This window comes from Petaurus breviceps, unplaced genomic scaffold (assembly GCF_028583685.1).
Source record: "Petaurus breviceps papuanus isolate PSGF00001 unplaced genomic scaffold, PetGlider_PUasm1.0 91133, whole genome shotgun sequence".
NCBI classification, from domain to species: Eukaryota; Metazoa; Chordata; class Mammalia; order Diprotodontia; family Petauridae; genus Petaurus; species Petaurus breviceps.
Genome location: NW_027187419.1, coordinates 37,369,882 through 37,385,458, shown reverse-complemented (window position 1 = coordinate 37,385,458; position 15,577 = coordinate 37,369,882). Strand labels below are relative to the sequence as shown.

At 44.3% G+C, this 15,577-nt stretch overlaps 2 protein-coding genes across 3 annotated transcripts in view; one reads left to right on the top strand and one right to left on the bottom strand.

Annotated features, from left to right (window-relative positions):
• The first annotated feature begins 19 nt into the window (after positions 1-19).
• Positions 20-15,428, top strand: ROBO4 (roundabout guidance receptor 4). Of its 2 annotated transcripts, none has more exons than XM_069080813.1 (9): positions 20-3,747; positions 10,630-10,745; positions 10,941-11,157; positions 11,493-11,605; positions 12,337-12,505; positions 12,705-12,890; positions 13,107-13,149; positions 14,651-14,787; positions 14,953-15,428. In XM_069080813.1, the coding sequence occupies exons 1-9, from the start codon at positions 3,630-3,632 to the stop codon at positions 15,303-15,305; spliced, it is 1,452 nt and encodes a 483-aa protein (XP_068936914.1). In that variant the 5' UTR covers positions 20-3,629; the 3' UTR covers positions 15,306-15,428. The 2 variants fall into 2 exon arrangements, with proteins under 2 accessions (XP_068936914.1, XP_068936915.1); XM_069080814.1 differs by having other exon boundaries at positions 3,613-3,747; positions 10,914-11,157.
• The window catches only part of ROBO3 (roundabout guidance receptor 3), a 20,494-nt gene continuing 20,288 nt past the window's right edge, over positions 15,372-15,577 (bottom strand). Inside the window, exon 26 of the mRNA XM_069079770.1 lies at positions 15,372-15,386. Coding sequence (XP_068935871.1) covers positions 15,372-15,386 — 15 coding nt within the window. The remainder of the gene's footprint in view (positions 15,387-15,577) is intronic.

The following is a 15,577-nucleotide window of genomic DNA, read 5'->3' as shown; positions in this document are numbered from 1 at the left end:
CCCTTTTGCCCTTTTCCCAATGCCCATAATTATTGATATGCCTGGTCTAGATTGAGAGATTCCAGGGACATTGGGGAAGTTGAAAACAGAATCATTGTTATTTCCCTCTTCTGTCCCTCCTGCCTCCCCAACTCTGCCCCTCTCTTTAAGTCTTACCCCACTTACTAGGAGTCTAGTCTTCAGAAACACCATTCTTGGAAACTCTGTCCAGTTATCTGGTATCTAAATTTACTCAGCCCTCTGAGCAAAGGTCATCTCTTCCTTTTCCATTGATAACCCCATCTCCTTCTTGCTGTGTTGGCTGATACTCCAAAGACTGACAAACATGAAAACAAGAAATTGAATAGGAAGGCTCTCCAGTCAAGGAAGGAAGACCTGGTGGTAGTTGACTATTCTAATTAGAGAGCTGAAATCCTGGGTTATTTGTGAGACTGAGTATGAGAGGTATGTATCTCAGAATTTCAAGGAACCTTTCTTCCTGCCTCACTGTCAGAATGAACTAAATATTCCACCCCCTCCTTACTTAGCCTGATCAAAAGATACCTTCTAATTATACCTAGTTGAGGTAATCATTCCCCAGAGAAGGCAGCATGATTTAGGGGAAAGTGTTGGATTTGGGAGGAAAGAGGTCCTATATTCAAATTCTAGTTCTTCTATTTACCAGTTTTATCAAGTAAGTCAATTAACCTTTCTACATCTGTTTCTTCCTCTACAAAATAAAGAAGGGGAGAAAATAAACATTAAATGCCCCCTCTGTGTCTGGCACTGTGCTAAACACTTTACAAATATTATCTCTTTAGATTCTCACAAGTACCCTATGAGGTAGGTGCTATTATTCTCTCCCCTTTACAATTAAGAAAACTGAGGCAAACAGAAAGAAGTTATTTCCTCATGGCTAGTATCTGAGGCTGGATTTGAACTCAAGTCTTCCTGCCTCCAGATCCAATGCTGATTGAGAGATGATCTCTATGGTCTTTTCTAGCTCTAAATACAGTAAATCCTATGAAAACAATGTCGCATAGTGAATTCAGGAAAGGATTCTGATCTCAGCTCTATATTCCTTTGTGCAAGTGAGAAGGGATAGCACAGGAAAATCAATATTCAGTAGTGAGGATTAGGGTAGAACCTGCATCTTGGGTTGAATTCTTGAAGGTTACACATCTCTGATACTCCGTAACTCTGGACAAGCCTTCATCTCTGGTTAGGTAATGTCAGCCCAAAACTAAATAGTAGCTCCTCAAGTAATACCATCACTATGAGTCATCCAACTGGCCCTTCCTCCATTTGTGCAAAATGAGACAATTAAGACCCTGGGGGTTGCTGGAAATGAACACAATGAATCCCATGCCTGGGATTCAGCCAGATGAACATCAGTGTTGGAAGTCCCCTCGACCTTCCTGACTCAAGTTCCAACCATGTGTGCCAGATCTGAGATGATTGGAATAGGGGACTCTGGAACAGGTGCCCTAATGTCCTAAGGCAAAGAAATTTGATGGAAGGTGCCCTGTGGTCTGGCTTAAGTAGGAGAGCCAAGTCAGTCCTGTGACCTTGGACACCCTAAACCTAGGAAGGGGAACAAGCTATGCTGAGGAAAGTTCTTTAAGGATAGTGTCTGTTTTTAGGGGATGAGATCCTTTCTTAAAGCTGAAATTATCTCTTTGATCTCCACTGTTCTCCCACCCTGCCCATCTTAAGGAAAAGTCGATCTCAAACCGGAGACCCCAGAATATTTACCTTTATCCTATTTTTACTGTGGCATCCTTTGAGCTCCTTTACAGAATATAAAAGATTAGGACAGTGTCCTAAAAGCCTGAGCATCATCAAATCAATTAAAAGTGAAACTCACTGACTGTGTAACATAGGACAAATCACTTAATTTTTCAATGTCCCAAACAATTCTTTAAGACCATCAGTTACAGAGCAAACGTTGATCTTCATTGGTATCTGGAGTTCTTCTCTGAGAGTTTCCCATACCAATTATATCAGTAGTCTGTTTAAAAAAATTTTAATTTTTAAAAAAGAAGAAATAAAATGAAACTCATATGAACTCTTCTCCTAAGCCCCTCCTTACTTTGTAATGTGATAGTAGAATAGATTAGACCTTAGTTCAGGAGGTGGCAGCAACAAAATTTACAGGGGACAAGCAATGGAGTTTTCAACAAAATTATTCAGTTCGTTTGAAGGATTCCAAAACAAAGAGTTTGGAACAGCCATGTATCTCTTTTACCTGGTCCATTGCAGCAAATTCAGCGATCTCTATTTCTCCTTTCTGTCTCTATCTCCTTTTTCTTGGTCTCATACTATAAAGGCATAAGTATGCTTTGTCTGTGGTTGGAGAAAGAGGAATGCCGGGTGTAGGGGCCCTGTAGAAGGAGTATCAGAGAATAATGGGTAATGTCATTAGAAGTTTCTCCACTAAGACCCCAGAACAGCCTTGGCCTTCCCTCAACCAACTCCAGGAAATGGCTGAGATTCCAGACCTGGGAGGAAAGGAGTCATAAGCACAAGTGTTGCCTGCCTCTGGGAGGAAAAAAAATAGATGCTGTGAATGGGAATAGAAGAGAGAAAGTATGTAAGGAGTTTTAGAGCTATTTCAGCATAGAGTTTTAGAGCTCTATTGAGAGCTATTTCACTCTCAGGCTAAGAACACATAAGACCTCAAACTCTAATGGTACTAAATATACACTATGTTGTGTGGGTGCCCTGTTGTGAGATTGGAACCATCCCAAGTTGATGGATTTCCCTCTTCAGCCATACCTACCTCTTCTTGATTCTCTTCCTAGAAACTTGGAGTCTTAGAGTTGCACAAAAACATACTTATTTGTCCTTTCCCCAACCCAATTCCAATCTAGCTCCACCAAATTCATCACATTTCTCCGATAGATTCCCCACCAGTCTCCCTGCTATGGTGCCATGGGGCTATGCTTCTGCTGCCCCCCTCCCTCCTTCTGTTCCTGAAAAAGATTATCTGGGGACCAATGGATTCATAGTTCAAGGACTTCAAGAAGGATGTTTAGAAGACTAAGGTTAAAAGATTAATGATCACAGAATTGCACAATTTTGGAGTGAGAAGGGACATCAGTGACCAATAAACCATTCCCAGAAGAATTCCCATTACAAAATACCTGTCAATGGTCATCCAGCCTCTCTTTAAAGACCTTCAGTGAAGGGGAACCCCTTACCTCCCAAAGCAACCCATTCCACTTTTGTATAATTCTAATCAGTTTTTTTTTCTTGACATTAAATTTATTTACCCTTTTCCATCTTCCACCCTTACTCTTAATTCTGCCCTCTTGGGGTTAAGGTTAGCATTAGAGATAGTGGATGGGGCTGTGGGGTGGGGGAGAGCAGGTCATGGCAAAGACCAGGGTTTAAGGACAAGTCTAAAAGATCAAGGTTAGAGAATTTGACTCGTCCTGTCTTTTTTCTTAGTACTCCCAAGGAGGTTAGGCCCTGTAACTGGGCCAGGCAGGAAGCAACGATTTCCTCAATGCTGCTTCCCTCTTAGAGCAGGATTCATGGTTACAAACAACCGGTTCCCCGCCCAGCCATCCTCCTCCCTTTCCTCTTCCCCCCTCCCTCAATGAGCTCAGAGCAGCTGGACCGACTGAATAGGACAGAAGGGTCTAATGGACCCAGGGGTCCCTTGGGCCCCATGTGGAGAACTGAGACCAGGAATGAACCCAGAAGGAATGAGAGTCCCAGGGGCTGGTTTGACCCAGTCTTTCCTGCTTCTGTTTATCTCAGGTGAGTCTGGATTGATGAATAGGATCCCCTCTTCTCCTTTCTTCCTCTTCTCTAATCTCTCTTACATACTTGTCTTTTGACTAAATCCCACTAAAGAGAGGTGAAGGATTCTGTTACACAGAAGCAGCTCTACTTGTGGAATTGAGAGAGAATATGTGGTATACGTACTGAGCTCCCTGACAACAATGAGCGGGGGTGAGATGGGAACGTTTATAACCCAGGGATTTGGGGACTTGATGTATTCTGATAGTAAATGCACATATATGGAGATAACATACAAATAAGAAATATGGTAGTTGTAATATCTTAAGGATCCTCAGCTGAGCTCTATTCCCTGCTTCCTCACCTAGACTCTATGGCCAAGGACTCCCCACCCCAAATCCTTTTTCATCCTAAGGACCAGATGGTTGAGCCTAGCCAAACTAAGCTGCCAAGCTTCAGGCCAGTCCCCTTTCACCTTCCAATCACTCCAAAATGGAAAGCCACTGACCAATCTACTTCCCTCCCCACTTTCCCCACTGGCCACACTACCTACCCTCCTCCTGCATCCCATAGCCAGAACTTCTCTGACCGAGCCCTTGAATAAGACGTGGGCTAGCAACCTACAGCTATCAGCAAGTAATTTAGGTTGTCTATGGTTTAGGAGGGCCAATGCAAGAAAGATACATGGGGTACAGAGAATCTTTTTTTTTTTTTGCTTTTTTTGAGGGGTCGGGGGGAGGGCAGGGCAGTTGGGCTTAAGTGACTTGCCCAAGGTCACATGGCTAGTAAGTGTTAAGTATCTGAGGCTGAATTTGAACTCAGGTCCTCCTGACTCCAGGGCTAGTACTCTATTTACTGCACCACCTAGCTACCCCTGGGGTACAGAGAATCTTGAGGTGGGGGAGAGTCTGGAAACCAGAGGGATGCAGAAGGGGGAACATGAAGGCCTGTTTGATGGGAATCCTAGATTTGGAAACAGGAAGGCTTGGGTAACTGAAAGAAAAGAGTAAATGAAAAATAGGGAAATTTTCAATAGGAGCATTTGGAAGGAATAACAGCTGATACAGAACCTTGTAGAGGTAGGAATGATTCCAGAGTAGAGAGGAAAACTGGGAGTCCTATCCATTTCCCCAAATTTTCCATCGCCCTTTCTCACAGTCCTTTATACAGATTTCCAACTATAGGACTAGAATGTGGTAGCAATGATAGGGGAGCAAGCGGTTTGTGAATTTGGGTCATCCTGGGCCCAAGGTCTCCCAGCAAAAGGTTAGGCAGTGTTTGGTCCCAGAGTAATTATAGCATTGGTAAGTTTAGGTCACAAGTCTAGAGAAGTTGTGAGGGATCCACAGCAGTGCAAGGATTCTGCCTAAAATCCCTCATTTTTGTTTTTGTTTTTGCTTTTTTACCAATTTAATCAGTTTTGGGATTTAGCACCCCATTATACACTCATCCCTTATGTATTCTCTGGATTTTTGCTTCTACTCTAAATGTCTCTTATGTCACATATCTGCCCTTCTATCCCCTCCTGAGCTGCCAGTCATGGCTCACCTTTTGGAAAGCATTTATTGACAAAGAAAGGGTAAAGTTTACAATGTGCACAGCAGGGTTTAAGAATTATCAGATTGCTCAAAAATCAACTGACTGGTAGGATTTCCCAACACTAAATTTCCTAATAAAATCTAGTCTCTTGGTTATCTTACTCAGGCCCTGGTCCTAGTGTACTCATTGTTTCTGTTATATTGAAATTAAAAGCCTTTATTCTTTGAGAGAGTGCAACCTAATGCAAAGCATGCTGGATTTGGAGTCAGGAACCTGGACTCGAATCTTGCTGTTGTGACTTTGGGAAAAGTCACTTAACCTCTCTGGGTCTCAGTTTTTTCACTTATACAATGAACAGGTTTGATTATATTATCTCTAATATATCTTCTCATTATAAATCTATGAGCCTAGGTAATATAAAGCAGGGAAATATTTTCCCATTATCAAACCTAGAAAGACCTACCATGAAACTGTGGTCAATCCTTTAGCTCCTCTTGCTGTCTGGCCTATTTCATCTGATAGCATAGTAGTGTTATAATAAACTGCATGCCCCCAACCAATGGGTATGAGACACTGATATGTGGTTCAGCACCAGCAAACCACACACAATCACACCCTCTTCCTCAATGTAAATGAAATCATAATAAAAACTATCATTATTCCTTTTTCCCACCAGACAAGTATCAGAAAAATTTACAAAGCCTACAACTTATTACAGAAACCAAATACCAAAAATTTACCATTTTCCTCTAAAATTCATAACAAAGTAAAACTCTCTCTCCATATATATACTTTCATCCTTATTAACATCTTGCTCTTAATAGCCTTCATTTTGCAGCTACACTGTGGATTTTAGGGCTTAGATCAGTTAGCAAGCAAAGATAGGAACCCTAGACACATGTTATTGAATCTCCCATAGCTCTATTCTCAAGCCAGTTCCTTTTAGGTTGTCCCTTCGTTTCTCTATCTCACTTTATTTTGGGGGGATATTAGAAGGAGAATGGAAAGGAAGACTCATAGGATGAACTCTCAAAACTGTCCCTTAAACTCTAGATGTAACATGCAAATGTATATGGTGTCACCTCTGAACTATCTCCCTTACTTACATTCACTTTGGGGTTGGATACACAGGTAGATGACAGTGGGTTCTCATTGATAAAATTATAGCTCGTGACTTCCCTCTGGGCTATCCCTCCCCTTGCCAACTCATGCTTGAACTTGAACACTTGAGGGACTGGGTCTCTTGAGTCGATACTCTTAAAATTATAGCCCCTGAACTTCCCAATGTTAAACTTATTTTTGAAAAAAAAATTTTAATACTCTTAGCTCAAAGCAAAGACATTTAATAAGATAATATCATAAGAACAGTAGCCATAACACAATTTCCCTTTATACTTGTGTTGCACTTTCCCACAAAAATTGTGTCATTGTGGAAAGTAGGCACAAGGAGAAAGGCAATAAGGTACATATGTAGGAAACATATATTTTTCCAAGACAATTCAAGCCTTCTGGACTAAAGGCCTCAGTGTCCTTTCTCTCATTGTGGAGTCCTCTCAATGCTCATACTTGGACACAGCATCTTTGTTGGACATGTCACTCATCTAGGTTTTCTTGGTTTGTTCCACTCTACAATTTGACTTTCCATTGCCAGGGCTAGTTCTCTCTTGAATCTGTAGCTGTCTCCTTCCTCTGGTACCAGCCCCATGCTCCTTGAAGCTACTTCCTGCCTGGAATGTTGCTTCTTTCTATGTCTCAATAAAGATTGTGTGTCTCTGTTCTTGCTGGATTAGTTGCAACTATGTCTCTAAAGCACTCCAACTGGTGAATGCTGGATGTGGTGTCTACCACTGAGTGAGTAGCTCAACCACAAGGTACTATGGCCATGAAGGTGGGGATGGAGTATGAAAGAGAGAAAATCCCTTTCCCACTCCTCTGACTTCTGGTATAAGTGCAAGGGTAATTTTGGTAGGTCAAGTTTTTTAAAGGACTCCAGGGGTGTGGACAATTTACATAGTCAATGGTCAAATGCTCTTCCAATTCAGTTAGAAAAACACTTCATAAAGTTATTTTTAAATTTTTATTTATTATTTACTTGTTTTCATCATTCTTTTTAAAAGATGTTATGTTCCTAATTCTCTCCCTTCTTCTTACCTCTACCCCACCCAACGAGAAGGGAAGCAATATGATATAAATTTTACATGTAGAATCATGCAAAACATTTATTTCCATATTAGCCATGTCACAAAAAAGCAAGACAAAGTGAGAAAATTATACTTCAATTTGTATTTAGAGTTCATCACATCTCCCTCTGGAGATGGATAAAGTTTTCATCATAAGTCTTTTGGAATTATCTTGGATCATTGTATTGATCAGAGTAGCTAAGTCTTTCATAGTTGATCATCTCCTGTGGTCTCAAGAGCTATCGTTTCTCTGTGACCTGAAAGTGGGACTGACGGCCCTGTTCCCTTGTGACCAACCACAAGCACTCCTTTTTCCCTGGAACTGTGACCCAAAACTGTGCATGGGTAATAGAGTTGCAAAACAACACCAGGTCCTGCGCTCAGTGCCAGCAAATGGAACCTCTAATCTCTCTCTGATCAGTTGTCTGACGCCCTTACTGTCTCTGAGCTGAGAGCTTCCAAAGCTGCTGCTGCTGTCCAGCCACCCCCAAGGCCTGTGCACTCCAGGTTAGCTCCCACCCTAGTGTCACAGATCTCTCCTGCTGTCATCTTAAATTGTCTCAGGGTGGAAAAGTATTTCACCCACAGTTTTGTTGGCCCTGCTGCTCCAGAATTTCAATTAGAGGCATTATTTTAAAGTTGTTTAGAGGAGAATATTGGGAGAGTTTGGCTGAGTTGCTGCCCCTCCTCTGTCAACTTGGCTCCATCCCACTGCATAAAGTGATGACTTTACACTTTGTCGACATATTGCTACCTTGTACATTTGTTTATCTTTACTTTCTCTGATTATATCAAGTTGTGGGAAGGAGAGGGAAGTACCAAATCCCCCTTCCTCTCCAAACAAACATATGCATGTATGCATACTTGTAACACAACCAAAGGAAAGTTTCCTTTGACTAATCTTTATCTAGGTCATACCTCTTAACCATAGGTGTCCCCCAAGGCTCTATTCTGGGCCCTCTTTTCTTCTCCCTTTATACTATTTCACTTGGTGATGACATAAGTTCCATGGATTCAATTATGAGCTCTAAGTAGATGATTCCTACATCTTCTTCTCCAGCCTTAACCTCCCTCCTAACCTCTTCTCTTGAATCTCCAAATGTTTATTAGATTTCTAGAAGTGAATGTCTCGTAGACATCTTAAAATCAGTCTGTTCAAAACTGAACTCATTTTCTCCTCCACCCCTCAATCCTCTCCCTCTTCCTAATTTTCCTAATACTGTCAAAGGCACCTACATCCTCTCAGTCACCCAGGCTTAAAACCTAATTGTCCTCATCAACTCCTTATTCCTTCCCCCTCTGCCACTCCAGCCCCTTCTATCTTCCTAACATCTCTCCTATATGGATTCTTCTCTCCTCTAATTCTGTCTCCTCTCTGGCAGGCTCTCATTACCTCACACCTGGACTATTGCAGTAGTTTTTGTTTGGTACCCCTGCACATCTAACCATGTCATCTCTCTATTCAATAAATTCCAGTGGCTCCTTATCACACCCAGGATCAAATATAAAATCTTCTGCCATTCAAGGCCCTTCATAATTTGACCCCTTCATATCTTGGTTCCATTTTTCTTACACCTTCTTCCTTCCTCCCACCTCCCAAATACCCTGAATCTAGTGATACTGGCCTCCTTGCTGTTCCTCATACAAGACACTCTTCAGACTGGACATTTTCACTGGCTGTTTCCCATGCTTGGAATTCTCTTCATCTCCTGATCTCTCTGTAAGCTCTGAGCTCCTTGAGAATAAAGACTAGTTTTTGTTTGCTTTTGTTGTTGTTTTGCCTTTACTGTGTTGGCAACTGACAGTTGAACTGAGGGACTGTGACAGAGAAATGGAGGGTTGTATCTTTCTTCCCTGGATCCAATCTGTCCAGCTACCAATGGGTTTTAGATATAGGGGACTGAATCTCAATACTATTGCTTTTACTATCCAGAATGTCAGCAGGGCAAACTGTGCACATGTTCCTATCCTTTCTGTTACTCCTGCAAGCATGGACTTCTATATGCTCAAATAGACTGCCTTTGGGGTTCAATGTCTGGGGTTTGTAATGGAAATTATGTTACAAAGTCACGTAGTTCATACTACATACAGTATTCTAAATATCTGCCTGAGGGTCTTCCTCTCCCAGTTTGATTTTTTAATTTTTATTAATGGGGCCATCCTTTGGCTCACTTCTTAAACAGCCCTAATCACTGAATGGATGTTGCCTCAGTCAAAGCAAGAACTCTGAAAGACCTTAGCTTAAAAAGTCTTAGGTCTTCCATGGCATCCTGGGCCATCTCCAGTCATCCTGATCCATATCTGACCACTGAACCTAGATGGCTCTGGAGGAGAAAATGAGGCTGGTGACTTTGCACAACCATCCCTCATGTAAATCCAATTTATTTGCAAGTCATGGCATCATCTTCCTGATGCCACGGTCCTTTTCAAGAACAAAGGACAAACCACAACCATGTAACCACAAATGTTGAGTATTTTGAGTAGGTGACTAATAAATGCTCGTTGACTGAATGACCTCATAGCCCACTCTCATCCACAGAGATTGCTGGAGGGTTGCTGGTGATGACCCAAGCAAAGAATAATGGGGTGGTTCTTGTATGTGGATTTGCATAGCAGCCTATCTAGCAGGACAGAGAGAGAGCAGGGCAGCCTGGGTGGTTGTCTGAGGTGAAGGGAGGGGGTAAGAGGGTCTCTGTAGAATAAGAATCTGGGGTAAGGGTTGTGTGAAGTCAGAGACTAGGTTCAGAGTGTATGGTGAAAGAGGGGCAAGGGTTAAGTCGAATGGGGTGAGAGGCTGAGATCAAGGGGTTTCTGTGAGTAAAGATATGGGTCCTCAGTATATGAGTGCTCAGGACATGTGTGAGACAAAGGGCTGAGATAAGGAGGTAGCTGGAGATAAGGAGGGGCTGGAGTTCGTATGTTTGAGGGAGCATCTTGAATCACTGTCTGTGTGGAACAAATAAATATCTAGGATTTTGGTGTGTGTGAAGTTAATCTTTTGGGTCCCAGTGTGCAGAGAATAAAAGGCTAATGTTTGAAGGAAAGGGTTTTTGTAGAGTTAAGTTTCCCAATTCCCAGGAGCAAAAAAGGGACTAGGAAGGAGGCTGAGAAGTTGCATGTTGAGCTCTCTGCTCCTCCTCCTCCCTATTTGGACTCCATTTCATCTCTTCTCCCCCTGTAGCATCTCTGGTCCTGGTTGAACCCCTGGAGCTGCTGGCTATGCGTGTCCAACTGGAAAATGTGACTCTTCTCACCACTGACCAAACAACCGGCCCAGCTGTGTGGCTGAGCTGGAAAGTAAGAAGAGTGATGAAACTGAGCAGGGCTGGGGAAAAAATAAAGAGAAACAAGGTTCTGAGTCCCTGCGCCCTGGGAGGCAAAACCACAGGAGGCTAAGGTCTGCATTGTGGGGTTTGCCTGAGGCTCCGTGCGTGGGGCTTCTTAATTCCTTACCTCTTTCTACAGGTGAGTGGCCCTGTTGCTCCCACACAGGTCTATAAAGCCCTGTTCCGGGCCTGGTCACCTGCAGCAAGGGAGGTGGCAGGGCAGCCAGATCGCCCATGGAGAGAGTCCTTGCTGATGGGTAGGCAGAGTGCAGAACTTCGGGGCCTTAGCTGGGGCTATGATTATGAGTTTAAAGTGAGGCCATCCTCAGGTTCATCCCAAGGCCCTGACAGCAACATTCTCATCCTGAGGTTGCCTGAACAAGGTTAGTAACACAACCCCCAATAACAAAATCCCTTTGAGACATTTCCTAAGGACCCTCCAGTCCCTCTCTGAGAATTAGTCTCCTGTCTCATTCCCTGTATCCCTTCAGGTGATCCCTTCAGGTTGTTAGAATGGTGACGTTCTACTCTTGAAGTGGCTTCTTCCCAGGACAAAGTTGCTTTGGAAGAAACACCTGTTCTTTTTGAAATGGGCCCAGGGCCTCATACCAGTTCCTTTTGAATTCCCTTCCCTTGGACCCTTTTGGTTCTTTTCCATTCTCCACAGTTCCAGATAACTGTCCCAATATCCCTCTTTGCCTCACTACTTTCTCCTCAGTGCCCAGTGCCCCACCACAGGCTGTTACCTTGAATCCTGGAAATGGCAGTGTCCTGGTGAGCTGGGATCCCCCTCCACCTGAGACCCACAATGGCATCATCCGTGGCTACCAGGTATATATTTTTCCTAATCCCATCCTCCATACCCCCACACTCCTTGGCATGCATTTCCCCAGCTAATCAGGACAAACCCTCATGCCTAGAGTCCTCCAAACTTATGATATGGCAGATGGAGAAGGGGGAAGGATTATCAGAGGTGGCACCTAGAAACAGATATGGATCCATGATTTCATTGATATCAGCATTTCCGCTGCTGGTGAAGATAGAAACCTATTCACTTTAGGTCTTAAAGGGACTTTAGAGATCATCTATTCCAGTCCGTTATTCAAATGAGGAAACTGAGGCCCAGAGACCATGGAGTAACATTCCCATAACTAGCTAGAGGCAGAGCCAAGACTGAACTCTTGACTCCAAAGATGGTATTCTTTTCAATCCTCCATGCAGCCTCTGTGTGGAACAGAAGGACTGGGCTGGGAACATGGATTCCCAATTTCTAAGTGCTCCAAAACAGCAGAGGGAGACCTCAGGCAGTGGCCCTCCTCCTCTCCCACCCTGCCCATCCTGTGCTGTGTGTGGTTAGTGTGGGGAAGTCTCTTTTGGCCAAAAATTCCTAGGGCTGGCATCAGAGGGTAAATTAGAAAGGATTCTTCAGGATAGTAAACTGAGCTAAGCTGATCCCAAGTCTATGGTCTGGCTCTGAAGTATAGGGCCTAGTCCCCATTCTGGATCCAGACCCCTGAAGATTTGCACAAGGCACTCTACATACCACTACACTATTCCCTCAGGTCTGGAGCCTGGGAAATACCTCACTGCCCCGTGCCAACTGGAGTGTGGTTGATGGTCGTACTCAGCTGGAGATTGGAACTGGAATGCCTGGCTCCTATTGCATTCAAGTGGCAGCAGTCACTGGAGCAGGGACTGGGGAGCCCAGCAGTCCTGTCTGCCTTTTCCTAGGTCAGAGCAGTGTCCATCTTCCTGGTCCATATACCTCCAACTCCTCAGCCCTGCTTCTTTCTGCCCTGATCCCACCTTCCACTCTCCATGCCCCAGCAGGTCCCCATACCCAGCTTTCCATATCCTCCAGATCCTTTCCTTACCATATAACACTCCCCACTCTCACCACAAACCCTATCCCAACCTATGTATTCTCTAGAGAAGGCCCTGGAACGAGCTGCGCGAGATTCTGTGGGACTGGGTCCCCAAACCCTGCAGCAGCTTCAAGCTGCACTGCGCCGGCCAGAGGTGATCGCTAGTGGCGGGGCTGTGCTCTGGTTGCTGCTGCTGGGGGCTGCGGTTTGTGTTCACCGCCGGCGCAAGGACAGAGCCCACCTGGGCATGGGTGAGTGGGAACTTGGGACCTGAGCAGCACAGTGGAATGTAGAGAATGGACTAAACACGGATGGACTAAACAAAGCTGGACTTTGAGAAGCCAGTGGGCAGGGGGTATGAGTCAGACAGGGAAGTCCAGTCAGCTGGACCCTTGAATGGGGGATGAAGCCCTAGGTCATGACATGCACAGCTGTTAGAACTCGGTTTCTATTCTCCCCTTCCCCAGGTTTGTATAGATACACCAGTGAGGATGCCATCCTCAAACACAGGTAAGAGAAGGGACCTGTGGGAAGCTGATGGGACAGAGGGTATGTGACAGAGGAGTGGAAGGCTGTATCCTTCTTCCCCTGGATCCAATCTGTCCAGCTACCAATGGGTTTTAGACATAGGGGACTGAATCTCAATACTACTGCTTTTACTGTCCAGAATGTCCACAGGGAAAACTATGCCACACGTTCCTATCCTTTCTGTTAGTTTTACAAGCACAAACTTCTATATGTTCAAATGGACTGCCTTTGGGGTTCAATGTGTGGGGTTTGTAATGGAAATTATATTACAAAGTCAAGTAGTTTATACTACATATAGTATTCTAAATATCTGCCTAAGCACTTCAGCTCCTTGGGGTTCTGTCCCCAGTACATGAAAGTGGTCCAGAGTGAAGGTCTATCCCTGCCCATGATTCAGGGGATGAACCCCACAGGCCCAGGACAGAAGATCAGGGAAGCTCCCCTAATTTCTCCCATTACACAACTTTATCCCAACCTTTCTATTATTTAGGCTATCCAGGCATCAGTTAACTTGGTTACAAGGCAGCTAAGAGAGCTAGACATGGAGTCAGGGAAACCTGAGTTCAAATCTAGCCTCAGATACATAATAGCTATGTGACTATGGACAAGTCACTTAACCTGTGACACAGTTTACTCATGTGTAGCATCTACCAAGTTTGTGAGGATCAAATGAGATATTAGTGAAGTGCTCCGTTTAGCTCTTTAAAACAACATAAAACACTGTAAAGCCTCTTAAAATTTCCAGCTGTTGTCATTATTCTTATTGCATAGTCTCCTAAGACTTTTCAGTCCCTCTCCTGCCATTCAGCTTGTGACATTTTCAGCTTTTGTGTAAAGTGTGTCATGCTTGCCCTCATTCTTTCTGTGCTGATGTGAGGACTTTTCCCTTTGTTCTCATGGGACCTCTTTGATGCCTCCTAGGTCTGGAGGAACTAGTGAATAAGGTAACAGGATTCAGAACTAGAGGGGTGTTTAGGCATCATCTGATTATGAGATCCTAGGATCACAGGTCTAGAGCTCAAAGGGACTTGAGGCCATCTATTCCACCTTCTATTGTACAGCTGAGGAAAATAAGGCCTGGAAAGATAAGTGACTTCTCCAAGGTCATACAAATAGCGTAGGTAGCAGAGATGACTCAAATTCTCCATGTTTCAAGGACAGTGAGGGGCAATAGAGAAGAAGCTGAGAGCTGGTAAGAACAGTGACAGCTTGGGGCTGCTAGGTGGCGCAGTGAATAGAGCACCGACCCTGGAGTCAGGAGGACCTGGGTTCGGATCCGGCTTCAGACACTTAACACAAAAATTAGCCATGTGACCTTGGGCAAGTCACTTAACCCCAATTGCCCTCTAAAAAGCAAAAAAAAAAAAAACAAAAGAACAGTGACAGCATCGTTTCACAAATTTGTCCCGCAGCTCTTAGAACTGGAGCTATGAGCTGAAGGCTCTGAGCCTCATCCCAATTCTATGTTCCTGATTTTTTCTAGGCTGGACAGAAGTGACTCTCCCTGGCTGGCAACTACATGGAGATCCACCTCTGGCTCTCGGGACCTCAGCAGCAGCAGCAGCCTTAGCAGCCAGCTGGGAGGAGACACGAGGGATACACTAGATTGCCGGCGTTCTTGTAAGGGCATTCCCCCCCCACCCCGCTGCCCCGGGTCTAAATAAGGCCCCTCTATTACCAAAGCAAGGACTTGGGTGATGGAATCAAAACATTAAGGAGAACTGAACTGGAGGAATGCGGGTAGGGAAGCCAACCTTAATTCTTCCCTATTTCTTCTCATTGCAGTGATTTCCTGGGATCCCCGAAGCCCTGGTGTCCCTCTCCTCCCAGATACCAGCACCTTTTATGGCTCCCTTATGACTGAGATGTCCTCAGGCCCTCTTATGCCCCCAGGCCCAAGGGCCCCACATATCAGACGGCTTCCACCTCAGCTGGCTAGGCTTTCCAATCCCTGGCCTAGCTTGGATAGTCTCTGCAGTGCTCCAAGGATACCTTCTCCCCACCAGTCTTTGACTCCCACAGAAGCCTGGAGAATAACAAAGAAGCAGGGTAAATTGTATCTGAAGACAACTGAGGGAGGAAGGGGACAAGGGCTACAGTTTTCACTAACTTTCTACTTTCTCCAAAGACAAAAATGAAAGCAACCGGGGTTTTTCCAGTTGTTGTTTTCTAACTAAAAGAGAAGAGGACTAAGGGAGAAAGTGTCAGTTACAGAGTCTCTAGTGCATAGAAAGAGGATCACACTGATACTAAATGAGGTCCCATGTCTCAAGTCATTCTAGCCGTGGTTTTTATTGCTATAACCAATCAAGCAACTTTCCAGATCTAAAGATTGGCCTGTAATAGATGACATCGCCCCTCCCCCCCCCCACTTGCTGGTGCCGGCTGACCCAATATCTTGACTGACTCT